We start from the raw sequence: 16,228 nt of genomic DNA on the forward strand, positions 1-16,228 counted from the left end.
AGATGGTGGAGCACTGGGATGGGATGGTGGAGCACTGGGATGGGATGATGGAGCACTGGGATGGGATGGTGGAGCACTGAGATGGGATGATGGAGCACTGGGATGGGATAGATGAGTGCTATGGTGGGGCAGTGGAACACCATGGTGTGTTGGTGGAATATTCTGATGGAACGGTAGAGCACTCTAATTGGGCCTGTAAAGCATTGTGAAGAAAATAGGCATTTTATAGAGGAATGGAGGACTGTAATGGGGGCAGGGGGGGTCAGTGGAGGAATGTTACAACTCTCAAGTATTGTTTAGAGATACTGCAATGTTTTGATTTTTAAAAGTGTTTACCAAAAATTATTAAGAATTCTATGAAAAAGATATTGTTTTCAGCTCGGCATTTTGGTATACATGTATAATCTCAGCACTCAGAGAAATCTGAGACAGAAGGAACATGAGAACATGGCCCAGCTGGCTCGGAGAGTGAGTTTGAGGCCTGTCTGTGCAATGGTAATATTCTATCTTAAAATGAATTTTAAAAGGAGGGAGGGCTTCCACATAGCTCAGTGGTACCACTCCTGCCGTGAATGCCCAATAACTCTGGGTTCAACACCCAGTGCAATAGAAATAAACAAATGACCTCTTTTTAGTGTATAAATTAAGCATTTTAAATTTTTAATTAAAGAAAAAGTATGACACCCAAGTGCCAGTGTTGGACTCTGGAATGCAAACAAGGCATTAATTGAACATTACCTTCTGCCACACCCAAACTGGCAAGTGCTATGTCAAGCTTCCTGGGCCCTCGGGAGAGTGAGCTATATCCAGTGAGGAATCTTTTCTCATTGTTCAGGACCGACCCTGACTCATATCTCACAGGCCACGAGAGCTGCAGTTGCTCCACCATTAGTTTCAGTCTCGGCTGTGAAACACCTTTTTTTCTGCATACTAAACACAGTCTTGATAGACAGGGGTCCGGGCACCTGTCCTTGGGTGCTCAATGCCCCTTTTCTAGCTCTCGTCATTAAAACCCACACCACAGTGGCAGCTCCAGTTGTGTTGTTGTGAGCAGGAGTCAGAGAGCCAGTTAGGCTCAGTTCCTGTGCTTCCAGCTTGGGTCTCCATCCACCAACACACGTTCTCCATGGAAACGCTCCAGCCCCTTCTGGAATCTCTCAAATCTCCTTGCTTAACAGTAATCAAAGGACAATCCCACCAAGTCAATCAATGAAAAAGCTCTCATTAACAGCCTTTCCCAAAGTTAAAAGGTCTCTAACAAGGAGCCATTAAAGACAGACATTCAAAGTTGTGTTTCCCTGGGCTGTTCGCTAAATTAGACTAACTGTTTAGCTTGAGGGAAAAGGGCAGCATGTCCTCACCCAGAGCATGCAAAAGGTCAACACATTCATCCCTCTGGGAGCCTCACACCAGGGCCAGGGAGATGCAGGGTATGAGTTTCTGGGAGTGAGATGCGGCACCTCATTTGTGTTTCCTGTTTTGTAGTCACGCCGCCTGAGTTCTAACTAAGCTATTTCTGCTATTTGCTGTACTCGTTGAGGGACAGAACATTGAAAGCGTTTAAAATCAACTGCCCTGCAATTTTCCAAGTCATGATGGTTTCCCACGGGCTGAGGAGAAAGAGATTTTTTAGGCTGGAACAAGGAGCAGGGAGAGAGGGGGAGGGGGGAGGCAGAGAGGGAGAGGGAGAGGCGAGGGGAGGGAGAGAGAAGGGAGGAACTGGCTAAGGAACAAAGTCAAGGGGTTGGTGTAGAAGGAGGGTGTATTTTCATCAAGTAGTCTCTCTCTCTCTCTCTCTCTCTCTCTCTCTCTCTCTCTCTCTCTCTCTCTCTTCCCCCTCCTCTCTCCTCTCCCTCTCTCTCTCTCTCTCTCTCTCCTCTCTCTCTCTCTCTTGCTCCTCTCTCTCTCTCTCTCTCTCTCTCTCTGTTTCTCTCTCCCCCCCACTCTCTCTTTCTCTCTCTCTTTCATCTCTAACCTGTGTTTTGTAGTTCTCTACTAACTAGGTAGCAAGGTAATATGGAAGATTAGCAAGTTTAATTTAGGATCCCACTGTGCCATAAAACCTATTAAATGTTGTCCAATTCTGTGTAGAGACTCCCACCAGAGAGGCTCTGGGGTTAGGAAGGCTGGAGGTCAACAGAGCTAACCCATTACCAAGGACAGCCTATATTTCCTCCTTTTTTATGAGAAATACACACTTTAAACATTTGAAATATTTATATAATGGGGCTGAGGAGCCACACGGTGTGGAGAGGGCTGTTTGTTGTTTGTTTTCTGGTAGCAATGAAAATTAAACCTAGCCGGGCAGTGGTGGCGCACGCCTTTAATCCCAGCACTTGGGAGGCAGAGGCAGGCGGATTTCTGAGTTCAAGGCCAGCCTGGTCTACAGAGTGAGTTCCAGGACAGCCAGGGCTACACAGAGAGATCCTATCTCAAAAAAACAAAAACAAAAAAAAAAAAAAGAAAGAAAGAAAATTAAACCTAGGGCCTTCTGCATGCTAAGTAAGCACTCTACCACTGAGTCCCAGCCCTGAGAATAGTATTTCTGAATGTTCTCTCCATATTAAGAAAAGGTAGTCACACAAGGTCCTGATCATGCTATTCCTATGAGCCAATCATTATTTTTCTTTTAAAGAAGTAAGGCAATAGTTGTAGCTACTTTGTGTTTAAACAGTTAAGAACTGGTTAAAACTCCATACATTTTCAAGTAAATTTTGCTCCCTAACAATGTTTTGATATTTAAAGAAAGTCTTTTTCCGGATGTTCTTTGGTGGATAGAGGGCTGGCCTACTACACCAAAGGCCATGAATTTGATCCCCAGCCCCATCTAGAATGGGTGGTGGGCTTGGCACACAGGTCTGTAATCTCAGACATTCCAGAGGGTGGAGGGTAGTGGGCGACTTCATGCTTAGCCTCTGCCTCAGCCAGCCCAGGATCACTCAGGATAAATCTCACCCCCACCTCCAAAAATGTCCTAGGTATGTCTCTATGCATATCCTCAGCATATCTGAACTCTGATGAGAAGCTATGAAAAGCTTAGTGGTTAGGAGCTGCCTTGAATGATTCTCTTTGGAAATAAGATACAAACTTTAGAATCGACAAAGTGTTTTGTCAAACTCTTCTGATCGGTAAACTTTGTTTATTATTTTTGGTGCTGGAGAGTGGACCAGGAGGCCTCTTATATTCCAGCATGTCCTCTGAAACTGAGGTACACCTCTGAGAGCATAGAACATACAAAATAGAAATAAAAATATTTTCTAAATTGAATTGCTGCTGGCTTGAAAAGACTGTGAGACTTGGGGAAATGGTGGGTTTTCTGAGCCAGTGGGTGTTTGTTAGTTTCTTTGTTTCCTTGTTCATTTGTCTGGAAGACTGAACCCAGGACCTCATCCTGGCTGGTACCCATTCCTCCATGACTCCTTAGTCCCCCTAAAAGGAGGCTCTTGATTCCATGATCCCCTGCCTCTGAAAGAATGTTTGGCTGGGAAAGATAGGATCATGTTTTCTTACTCACGATGGAGGCATCTCCTCTGCTGTAATTACACAAAAAGGGCCATTTCACAGCAAGCTCTGCCTCCTTAAGGGCAGCTATGGAAAACATCCCGGCGTTTCTACAGTAGGTATGGAATCCTGGCTCTTCACTCTAGTGTGAAAGGAATTCAATGACCTGGCAGAAAATGGCCGGCTAAGGGAAGCCAAAAGTTCGTCACAACACTGAGACCCACCATGAAGCACGCAGCTGCAGAAACAGAAGCCCATATGTGTGTAATTGGGTTGGCTATGCCTTAACAGCTTAATCGGATGTTGCTCATTTCACACGCTCAGCCGCCCTCGCCCTAAATAAATAGGACTCAACCCAGTTACTCACCAAGACCCCCTTGGCGGATGTCTGTGCGTGTGGCTCCACCAACGATAAACTGAGCATTGGGACACAATTCCTGAAAGTAGTATAGAAGAAAACACAAGTCAGAAGCTGCTGTTTAATGGTGGAGGCAGCACAGGTTAGAACATCAGCACATAACTCAGACCTGGAAGAAGCCGGTAGGTTGTCTACCACCACATATACATGACTCTACTCCTGGAGATCGTTAAGATTAGAAAAGGGAGGACACAAGAGATACACAGCTACCAGTTCACAGGCCAAAAGCTGGAATGCAAAGCCCCTGTAATGAGCAGGGTTTTGATTACTCTGCAGGCTGGGTGTGTGGGTGTGTGCTATGGGGGTGTAACTAGTCTGAAGGGTGTGTTGTTGGAGGAGAAAGGCAAAGGCTGAGATATTAATACCCTGCCCATTTAGACAACAGCCCTCTTTACACAGAGGCCCAATTAGAGGGTTGTTTGCCAAAAAGCAATGCACACTGTGGACACCCATTAAACAGGTGACTAGGAAGCAGGAATCTTGTAGCTGATGGAATCATGATGGTATGGGGAGGAAGTCGGGGATGAGATGTCAGGGAGTACTATTTCCAGACAGTAGAACTCAGATGTGATACGGTCATTCACCAGCCTCCACTTGGCATCTGCTCACTGGTGAGGTCACCTAGACTAGGGGAGAGGTACCAGGAGGCTTGCTTTCAGCATTTTTATTTTGTTTACCCCGGAAGGATCTACTGGGCCCCATTCTGGATATTATGTTATCACAGCAGCCAAGGGAGAGGGAAGGGTGGTTTACTGAAGAGAACAAAGGTAAAAAAAACACTGGCCTGAAAGTACTTTTGGTTTGTGCAGGCAAATCAAGCTAACGTTATTGGAAAACAGAGTAAAAGACGAGCACATATTAAAAGTCCAGCGGGAATTCTAGCTGACCAGCCAGCCCCATGTAAGCAACGTCTGTCTACTAGACCGACGGGCTCTAATGCAGTCTGCAGAGGGGTGTCCAAAGAAGACAGTCAGACAGGACACAAGACAGATTGTCAAGGAGAAAGGGTAGGACCTCAAGGGCCCAAAGGGAACTTGAACTACATTTACTAAAAGGCATTAAATCAGTGGGTTGCACCACAGAGGGGCTGGTGAGAGCTACAGGGTGAGAAGCATTGCTTACTCCAGAGCCATGAAGAAATGATATGTCTGGCCTGACAAGGAGGCAAGAGAGTGAGCTGAGCAAAAAGGGTGGGGCCCACGTAGAGGTGTGAACAGGGCTTCTGAGCTCCTACAGTAGGAGATGGAACTTTCTGGAAGGCAGTCCTTCAGTCTATATGAACCTGTCAGCTCCTGCCTTTATGCCCAGAAGCAGCCCCTCTCCCCTAGCACCTCACTCTTTGACCCAAGACTCAAGTGTTACTTTTTATTTACATTTTTTTATTAAGAAAGTAACTGTTACTGATACAAAATTCCAACAGTAGGGTAAAACCCTTTAAGATTTCTAACACATCCTTCCAAAAACTGTCTTTAATATAATGGCACATTTTCATGTGTGTCTGTGTGTATCTTAGTCAACTTTTCTATTACTATAACAATGTAGCCAGGGTAATCAGCTTACAAAGAAGAAAAGTTGTCAGGTGTGGTAGTACATATCCATAATCCCAGCACTTGGAAGAATGAAGCAAGATCATTATTTAGAGGCTATATTGAAAATTCTGTTTAGAGAAGCAGAGGAAGAAGACAGAAGTGGAGGAGGAGGAAGAAAAGGAAGAGGAGGAGAAAGAGGAAGGAAAATCTCATTTGGGCTCACATCTTTGGAGGTTCAGTTTATGATTGGTTCCATTGTTTGGGGGTCTGTGCTGAGGCAGGCAGCAGTGTAAGAATGTGAGGCAAACAGGGCCTGATCACCTCATGACTTCGAGGAAGGAGAGAGCAAGGGAGAGAAGAGCCGGGCTCCTAATTCCCCCTTCAGAGAAACACTCTCAGTGACTTCGAGTCCCATCTCACCACATGTCCCAGTCATCCCAAGGTGAGCCCTCTGGGAAAGACAAGTGCAAACTATAGCCCCAACCCCCTCTGTGTGTGTGTGTGTGTGTGTGTGTGTGTGTGTGTGCATTTGAGTCAGTGTGATCATAGGTGCCTTTTACATCTTTTATTAGAACAAAAAGAATTTTAAAGTTCCATTAAAAGTACCATGAATCATTCAGCCAGCCCTCCAGTGAGGGAGATTTAATTTTTGTTCTATTTTGTTTTAATCATCTGCAGTCTCTGGTGGCAAATGAAAGAAGGGCATGATGGGCCAGAGAGATGGCTCAGCAGGTACAGGTAACTGCCATCAAGTCTGACAGACAACCTGAATTCAATTCCTGAGGACTCATTTTGAGGAAGGAGAGAACCTCCCTTTGCCTTCACACATGATGGGACATTGGTACACATACACCACATATGCACACAATACACACATACCATATATACAGCACATACACACACTACACACACTACACACTATACAACATAACACACATACAGCATACATACACATCATATACGTACACCACATGCCACAATACATGCAACACACACCACACCACACACACTACACACCACACACACACATACATCTCATATACTACACACACACATGCCACAGCATACTCACATACCACATATACATACTAAACATAATACTCATACATACACCACACACAACACACATACTACATCACACCCCCACACACCACACACATACCACACACACACCAGACACAGCACATACACACCACCTACCACACAACGCACACATCATATATACCACGTACACACAGCACATACATACCATAGATATACACACAGCATGCACCCCACACACTTGTAACACAGAAAATATATAAACACACACACACACACACTCTTCATTAAATATAAAAGTTGTAGCTACAGCACTGCGCTCAGGTGCTCAAGAACTCTCATCCTCCGGATCATTATTTCCTGACAACTAAAAGGTGGGGGAGTTTGAAAACACTAGCTAAAAAGTAGCAGATTGGAAAATCTTCCCATTTAAATGTTGCTTGTATAAAGAAGGAAGTAACTTCGAGACAGAAGGGAAGAAAGCACGTTGAGTGGGGGTTTCAAAGAGTCTCTTTCCGCCAGGCGGTAGTGGCGCACACCTTTAATCCCAGCACTTGGGAGGCAGAGGCAGGTGGATTTCTGAGTTCGAGAGTTCGAGGCTAGCCTGGTCTACAGAGTGAGTTCCAGGACAGCCAGGGCTACACAGAGAAACCCTGTCTCGAAAAACCAAAAAAAAAAAAAAGAGTCTCTTTCCTTAAACAATTCTTTTTTAAAGATCTCCACCTACTGTAATTCTGCTAACATAGTACCAAACTGCCCTCTAAATGTGTATCTCTATACCACGGATTCTCAGAGTGTGGCGGTGGTTCAAGATGCAGAAACTAAGTGTCACTGAAGTGCTCAGCCACAAACGGGACAACCGTGTCACACTTCCTTGTCTCAGGACATGGGGGCCATCTCAGAAGAGGGGTCAGAAGACTGTGTGAGTCAGAGGTTGGGGTGACCAGAGCAAAGCTGTGTCTTCTAGACAGGTCTAGAGCCTCGGGGACTCATGAAGCAGGGACAGGGTGGGAAGGTGGAGCACGGGGTCTGGAAACAGTTACAGGGATGGGGTCGGGGTGAATATGATCACCAGCCATTGTGAGCATATCTAACATTCTTGAATAATTAATAAAAGTACTTTTTAATTCATTCATCCATCACTCCCATGAAATCTACCTTCTTCACAGCTCCACAAAACTGATCTTGTAGGTCACCAGGAACCCCAGAATGAGCATTTTGAGACCCATCTCACTGGGTGCTCCTTAACTTTTGCTACCATTGGCTTGCTCTCCCTCTAAAAGCCTTCCTCTGTGGCATGTGTCTTCATTAGCTCTCGAGTTTAACGTCTCTCAATCCACTGCCTCAGTTTCCCCCATGGACTCCTGTTTTCTTGCTATAGGAACCCAGGAACCCTGGACTTGGTCCTTGGCCTCTGTTCTGGCCCCATTTCATACTTCATTTCATGTCCTCATGAACAAGGGAAATCCGTCAAACTCAACTACTAACCATAGAGGACGCTGTTGCTTCTAAAGTGACTCTCTGCCCTGTCTGCTCAGTTCTACCACACTGTTCATGTGACAGAAGCTAAGGACGGTCACATCCAGTGTCTGCAGCTACAATCTTAAGTTTGAGTAAGGAGAAAGAATGCTGGTAAAGCCTACAGTTTAAATGCTACCTGTTTGTAAGTAGGTAGACAATTAGTCTTCATGTGTGTGTGATATTCACTAATTACAACGCAAAAGTCCCTATTCAGAAAAAAAAAAAAATCATGACCAGTAACTTACATGGATCCTTCAAGGGTCACAGAAAGTCCTCAGCCCCACAACTCACAGGGAGATAAGACCTGGTCCACTGAATGTTTCTAGCTTCACCCGTTGCCCACCATGTTTCATCTTCTCCAAGGATCCTGGACTACTGCCTTCCCTGAACACCACGGCTTGCATGTCCTTTCGCAGTCCAGACCTTCGCTCTCACCTATGACCTCTTTCTCCACCAATCCCAGCTCATCTCTCTTTCACAATTTTCCTGTTCAGCACAGTCAAGCTTCAGTGATTCTTCACTGAGCTCCCATGTGTGTTGTCCATTTAGTGCTTTACTCTCTGGACATTCTGTCATGTGATGCCATCCAGAGACAACTCATTTTCTAAGGATTTACATATTCTTTCATCCAGACTCTCTCATAATTCAAGGAAGTGTGTAAGACTGTGGTTCTCACTTCATGGATGAGAAAACTGGGTCTCAGAGAGGGTAGTCACTTATTCATAGTGACTAGTGGATGATAGATGAGGGGCCAGTACCTTGACTACTGTGTGACATCCAAGCCCACGTTCTTCTCCACCACAGTTCTCCCTCAGCTATCTGCCTGTTCTTTGCCCCCTCCTTAACTAGCTAAAGCTCCTCAAGACACCTCCCTGCATAGGACAAGTGCACCACAAACCATGGCTGAATTAGAAGCCCCAAAGCCACAAATCCAAGATGTAACAGCCAGAGAAAGAATGACTACTCCAAACTGAGCCCACCACCATCCATTAGCTTTCCAACAATTCGACCCTTCCATGTGTCTCCTAACTGGGGTCCTTATTATGTGCCTGGCATGGCTTCACTCTTGACTGTATTACTCCTTAAGATCAATGAGTTGCTTAATTGCCAAGGAGGGGAAAAGGATACTTCAGGCAGAAAAGAATATTGACCAGGCTGCACTAAGTCCATTCACACTGGGCATTACATACATCACAGAAGCTTAGAATGGACACTGAGCCCAGACAGTGAGACAAGGAACCAAGAGCACTGGAGATCAGTTCAACCAGCCGCTGTCTCTGGGGTAGAGTTGCTGCGCTTGCCCCACAGAAACAGAAAAGCCCTAAGGGGTTTCAATCTCCCAACAGAAAATTCATCTTGAGAACCCAAGTGCCATCTTGAAACCTTCATGTAGACAAACATGTCTTCCATTCCTTGAGACAAGAGCCTAGGTAGACCTTCTACTTAGAAGCATAAGAATAAGAAGCATCCATACTCCTCCTGAATGTAAATCCAAAAGAATCACAGTCAGCTACAGTAGTGACACTTGTGCATCCATGTTTATTGTAGCCCTAGTCACAATAGCCATGTTACCGAGTCAACCGGGTACCCATCCACAGACGAATGAATAAAAAAATGTATGCTTATGTAGGGAGTGCATGTGTGTATATACAGTAGAGAATTGTTTACTACAGAGAAGAACATCATGTCATTTGTAGGAAAATGAACAGAAGCAAAAAAATCATTTTGCATGAAGTGAGCCCAACTCACAAAGATAAATATTAAATATTTTCTCTCTTGTATGAAATTTGGGGAAGTATAGAAGTAAAGGGATCGCTATCAGGAAGTGGATGAGCAAATGAAGCAAACAGCTTGTTTCTCAGAATTACTAGATGAAAAAAAAAAAAAAAGGCAGCTCCCAAAGTAAAAGAAAGGTTTATCCTCAAAAGTATCAAGTCAAGCAAAGAAACCAAAAGCAAACAGAACCATTGAGAAATGGGCAGAGGGTTTAAACACTTATTTCTCTATAGGATACACCTGTGATGATTAAGCACAAAGATGAAAACATACAGCATCTATTATGGTCAGGGAAATGCAAATCAAGACCACAGCATGACCACACCCACCACCTTTAGGATGGCTTCCACCTCTCTGCTCTCCTCTCCAGACTTGGTGGAACCTTCTATGACCTTCAGTAACCCACGTCTCTCAGCAGTGATACTATCACAGTTTGCCCATAGCTGACTGTCTCTACCCTTGGTTTGTTCCCCTGTGAGCTGGCCTGGGGGCACTATGAAACCCTAAGTAGCATGTGTTCTGTGCTTCTTACACACAGGGCAATTACACCCTCATTTCTAGGTCTCGTAAGCACACTGAAATACAGTGGTTCCAGCCATACTATTTTTAGGGTGGAAAAACTGAATCTCAGAGAGATGTTGCCCAGGGCCACATCAGCGAGCCACTCATGAGATCTAACTTGTCGAGCTCTCAAGGCTGTGTATCTTCTTCCTTAGAAATAGTTTGAGAAAGTTAGATGGGGGTCAGAACTATGGGATCCAAAACACTTAACCCACCACTCTTACTTACTTCAACTCTCGACCAGATGTGACAACTCTTTACCCTGTGTGACACTCAACTGTGCCTTGCCATGGGCCACTTCCCCATTGCCTTACCGTTGGTCGCTTCCATATGATGCCTTGAGTTTCTGGGGAGCCTGGTCCAAGATCCTTGTAGCCCAAAGCTGATGGACATGCTGGAAATTCTGGGTCTTTAAATAGGACCCCTGAGTTCAAGCATTGCTTTCTCAGGGTCTCAAAGTCCTGGCCCAGATACTTCACAGCATTCTGGTTAGAGCCAAGACCCTCTGCCGCTGCACGTTGCTTGGATACTCCAGCTGCCAGGGCTGCCATGGCCTGGCTGTGAGTCCTGTAGGTAACAGGAAATCAGGGCTTCTGTGTCCTTTCAGACATCTGCCCTGTGGGGACGCTGCCTTATAAGGCAGCTCACAGGGAGGTGGAGCATGTAAACTTTCCACCTGAGGAAGGCCTTGTTCCAAAAGAGCATGAGTCATAAACAGGGTCAAATATGTACCCAAGGTGCAGATAACTCTGTTCCACCTTCTCCTGCTGTTAACAAACTATTCAGATGCCACAGTGGAGGCTATCAGAAGTCTCCAGAAGCTGGATAGGGCAGGGATGACTTCTCCTCCAGAGGCTCTACAAGGAGTGGCCCTTGCCCACAACTTGGTTTTAGTCCAGTGGAAATAACTTAGGTCTCTGGGTCTCCAGAACAGAAAGATTATAACCCTCTGCTCTTTTATCTTTAATGTGCATGGTGCTTTGCCTGCATGTGTATACCTGTGCACTAAATAACTGATCTGTCCTTAGAGGCCAGAAGAGGGTGCCAGAGTCCCCAGAGGGGAGTTGCAAACAGCTGGTAGCTTCCATGTGGGTATTAGGAATCAAACACAGGTCTTTGGAAGAACAGCCAGTGCTCTCTCAAACCCTGAGCCACCGCTCCATCTCCAACTTCTGCTCTTTTCAGTCACGTGTGTTCATTTGTTACAGAAGACACAGGCAACCAATATAGTGTGACAAAAATTCTCTGAACCACTTACCCCCAACACAGACTCCCTAGTAGCCTGCATTATTGACACCATCTCTGAGAGCATTCTGGGGGCTGTAGGACGCCTCAGTGGATAGAAGGCTTGCCACACAAGCAGGACAATCTACATTCAGAGGTAGAGATGAGAGGATAAGGTGTCTGAGATTACTGTGGGCTAAATAGTGAGTTCAAATCCAGCCTGGGTTACATGAGACCATGTCTCTAAAATGAAATAAAACAAAATGTAAAATAATTGTGATTCAGCAGTTCTGAGATAAGTCTCAAGAACCCACATCACAATCATTAGACCATTTACCCACAGATGACTCTAAAACAGGGGTTCACACTGGACTCTGAACCTGATAGCCTCTGATGCCTGCCAGTCTTCAAGCTGAAGGTAATTTGTGTGTTCAGCCCTGAGCTCAGTGCTTCTGAGTGAGCAGAAAACACATTTACCTCCCAAACATGAAAAAGACAAAAACAGGGTTTCCTGTGATTCATCAGAAATACAAGGTCAGCATGACCTTCGGGGGCTCAAGGCAGTTATCTGAAAGCTTTGGCTCCCCCATGCCTCGGGAGCTCCCTTTTACTCCCTCAGCACCTCTTTTCCTTCAAATCCACATTCACTCAGTGTTGGGCTCACTGAGGACTCACAGCTAAGTTTTCCCCATGCACAAGGCTGACCCACCAGAACCCTAGCTCCATCCCATACCCTGAAGTTGCCTGGAACACTAAAGATTCTAGAAGCTCTGCAGCCCTAATTTTTTTTGGGGGGGGGGGGTGTGATTTTTATTCCTGACTCTGTTGCCTGGTTATCTAAAATTTGTGCTGAGTCACAGGAACCAGTGGTCATTTTGAACATAGTTTTCTGACCATCAACAGCAAGCTAAGAAGAGCATGGACTAGTGGGAGCCCTAGCACACACAACGACACTGTTGACTTTGCCACCTGTCCCCATGTCTCTCCTTCCTCCATGTTCTTCTCTAGGAGCACTGCTTGCTGTTTAAGGGACGCTGTGTTTGTCCCACCTCAGGGCTTTGCATGTGCTGTGCCTGCCAAATTGAAATACTCTTCTCTGCCATCTGCTCATCCTTCAGACCTGTGCCCCAGGAAAGGTTTTCTGTAACCCCACTCTCAAATTTAGCCCCCCCCCTTCACGCTATCAGATGAGTAGCCAAGACCTTGCCCAGCTGGGACTCCTGCCATCAGTGAATTAAAGCCCCCTGTCCTGTCAGGCTTTGCGTCCCACAAGGACACTTATCCGGACCAGTTTTATTTGTCATTCAGTCTCTGGCTCCTAGGACACTCCCAGAAATACAGTAAATATTTGTTATATGAAGAAACAACCACATATCTAGATTTCCAGTAGGCAAATAGATAGAAGCAAGATATTACAGACCTGGCAACCTCATACAGGGTTACTAGTCAGATAATAAAGAACTCATGGGAGCATTTTTTCTTGTGTTTCTTCCCTATGCTTCCCAAAAGCATCCCCCTTCAGACTGAAAAAATGAGGAAGCCCTTCCTTCCTCTTCCAAGCACAGAAGCTGCACAGCTGGTAATTCTGCCTCCCCACGAGGGAGCTCATTTAGGGTTAGCCATCTATTCTTCCTTCCCACTCCCCTTTCCTAAATTGCCTCATTCCCAATCCAGATGCTATACCAAGAAGCCCTTCCTCATCAGGCAGGGCAGGCAGATCTGAGCCACTGCAAATAGAGCCTTCATTTGCCCAGTCACGAAAAAAAAAAATGGTGAATGCAGTGGGGAGGCCCTAGCTCAGCAGCCTCTCTCCAGCAGACATGTCGACCTGTTATCCAGCCAGGAACCAAGGAGGAAGCAACCTGTACACACAGTCTCTGTCCATCTGGACAGATGTCTTCCCAACTTCATGCCTGAGACAGCTGCAAGAGCCAAAGCCAGCTCCCTGCCAGGAAGCCTCGGGATCCATTACAGAGGCAAGGAGTCTGGCAGCGTCTACTTAATAAAAGCACCTCTTGGCAAATAGCCCAAGTGCATACCAGCCAAATGGGCCCCTGAATCTCACCTACAGACAAACCCTCCTCAACTACAGGGAGCCAGGCAGCAATGTCCCCTCAGCAAGAAAGACAGATCACCCTGGTTGCACCCAAGGGTCCAAGTGTGCTTCTCAGGCAACTAAAATTTGTAAAGCTTGTTGTCTTGTGTGCCTATAATGCTGGAAAAGAATGGGTAAAAGCTGGCGGGTTTGTCTCCTGAGCCTCCCATGTTCAGAAAGCTAAGCGAAGCAAGAGTTGGGACTTGGTGTCTAGAGTATTTTGGGGTTCTCTTACACGGCTGGGAAAAATCGAAAGCTGCACAGATGTTTTGGAAAACAGTCTGGTAGTTTTGCAAACTGCCAGACGTGGAGTTATATGGTAGCTCCCAGCAGCACTTCACAGTTAGAGAACAGAAAGTTCATTCAAGCCTTGTTCATGGATACTTGTACAATGAAGAGTTCCTCATGACAAAGGGGAAGAAACAAGCACACACCAATCAGTGGATGAGCAGACAAAAATGTAGTACATCCCGAGAACGGGAACGGAATAGTATTTAGTCATAAACATGAATGCAGAGCCTAGGTGTGATCTCACACACCTGGGAACTCAGCACTTGGGGGCAAAGTGAGAAAGATTGTGAGCTCAAGACTACCCCAGGGGACCCAGAAAGAGATGGGGGGTGGGGGAGAAGCTTACAGTACATCATTCATCTGACATGAGCAAGGCCCCAAATTCCATCCCTCAAGAGTGGAATACTGCTGCATGCACTGAGATTTTATGCAAATTAAATGAAGCTAATCACCAAAGACATGTCACTTTCCAAGTCACTGTAATGAAACATCTAACAATCGAGTTCCAAAGTTTTCATTATTATGGCAGGGAGGGTGTGACAGAGCTGAGCAACTCACATCATGGTAGTCCCAGAACAAGAATGGCTGACTTCTAGAAGGTTCTTCCCGTTTTCTGACCTCCAAGCCTTCTTAAACATGGGGCCATCTATATTCAAGGCAGGTTCCCCCACCCCCACCTCCTTAGTTAGCAGTCTCTGAAAATGCCTTCACACACCCAGAGTGGTTTATTCTTCTCTTAGGCGCTCTTCAATCCAGCCAAATTGACATCAAGATTAACCATCATGTCCAGTTACATGGGACTCTCAGACCTGGCGAAGCTGTAGAGAAGTGGCTGCCAGTAACTGGGAAGATGAGAGATTAGGACTGACTGCTACTTTTCTGTAGTGATGGTCTTAGCTAGGTGTGATGGCTGTACAACTAAAACTTGTCCTTTAAGCCGGGCAGTGGTGACGCAAGCCTTTAATCCCAGCACTTGGGAGGCAGAGGCAGGCGGATTTCTGAGTTAGAGGCCAGCCTGGTCTACAGAGTGAGTTCTAGGACAGCCAGGGCTACACAGAGAAACCCTGTCCCAAAAAAACAAAACAAACAAACAGATAAACAAAAATCGTCCTTTAAATGTATGGCTAAAGCCAGTGATGCTTGTGTTGTGTGCATTCTATCTCAACACAAAATCGAAACAGGTCTGAGTATTGTGACTCATGTCTGGAATGTCAGCACTCAGCAGCCAGAGGTACAGAGTGAATCTGATGCCAGACTAGATGTCATAATAATGAGGGTGGGGTTGTGGGAAGGACAGAAGGACAAAGGAGGGAGAGAGGTGGGGAGGGAGGCGGCCGGGAGGGCGCGCGGGCGGCCGGCCGGCAGCGCGCCAAATATTATGTAAGGCAAGCCTTGCAATAATGAGTGCAAGGCTGGCTTCCTATCAGCCCAGGACATCGAATGGCTCACTATGCTGTAGAGTACTGGGCTGTGTGCTGAACCTTCTCTAGCTACACCAAAGAAAAGAGAAAGCTGACCAAGTGACAGTACTGGGACATATCCCTCAGCAGGTCTGTGATCACTCATGTAATCTTAGTGTTATACCTCAGGCCCTCATCTCTGGCAAGAAGGGACTAAATCAAGCCCAGTCAGAAGGCTGGCTAAGATTGCCCTCCAGTGGCCAATGCAGGTCCAGTTGCACCAGCTTGGCTAAGAGAGGGCCATTAAACCCTTCAGTAGAATAAACTGGGTCTACACAGGGCTTTTACATTGAACAACTGATCAGATTCAGCACAAGCCCACAACCAGACTGCTCCAAGGTCATTTGAGTAGCAAATTCGAGGCCAAATCTTCTGATTAGAAATCTTGTTATCGTCTCACCACTAAACCTTCAGTTTCCAAGGCATCTGAATATCAAGACCAGATATAATGCACCATTCATGATAGTACCAGAAGGGCGGGGGCCACAGAAGATCAGCGGAATGAAAGGACAAATGAACACAGCCTGCCCCTGACAAACCATGGCAGGAAGGGTGGCAATCAGGGGCAGAGTGATGGACTATGATGTCCGTGGGTACAAGAAGGGATTCGGGGAACAGGTTTCCAGTTGTCAAAGAGCTTAAGGGAAAGGATTTGGGGAAAGGTGGTGAGAAGCAGGCACTTGACATGTCAGAAGCAGGATAGCAATGCCAATGAGGAAGACCCCACACACAGCACAGCCTGCAGTGAGGAAGACCCCCCACACAACACAGCCTGCAGTGAGGAAGACCCCACACACAGCACAGCCTGCAG

At 46.1% G+C, this 16,228-nt stretch overlaps 1 protein-coding gene across 1 annotated transcript in view; it reads right to left on the minus strand.

The window, feature by feature from the left end:
• Capn8 (calpain 8) overlaps positions 1-10,898 on the minus strand; it is a 70,495-nt gene extending 59,597 nt beyond the window's left edge. Inside the window, exons 1-2 of the mRNA XM_028781812.1 lie at positions 10,662-10,898; positions 3,869-3,938 (exon numbers count right to left, since the gene is read on the minus strand). Of these exons, the coding sequence (XP_028637645.1) occupies positions 3,869-3,938; positions 10,662-10,898 (307 nt within the window). The remainder of the gene's footprint in view (positions 1-3,868; positions 3,939-10,661) is intronic.
• Positions 10,899-16,228: the final 5,330 nt, after the last annotated feature.

The sequence above is a fragment of the Grammomys surdaster genome, unplaced genomic scaffold, assembly GCF_004785775.1.
Source record: "Grammomys surdaster isolate TR1022 unplaced genomic scaffold, NIH_TR_1.0 554, whole genome shotgun sequence".
Taxonomy (NCBI): Eukaryota; Metazoa; Chordata; class Mammalia; order Rodentia; family Muridae; genus Grammomys; species Grammomys surdaster.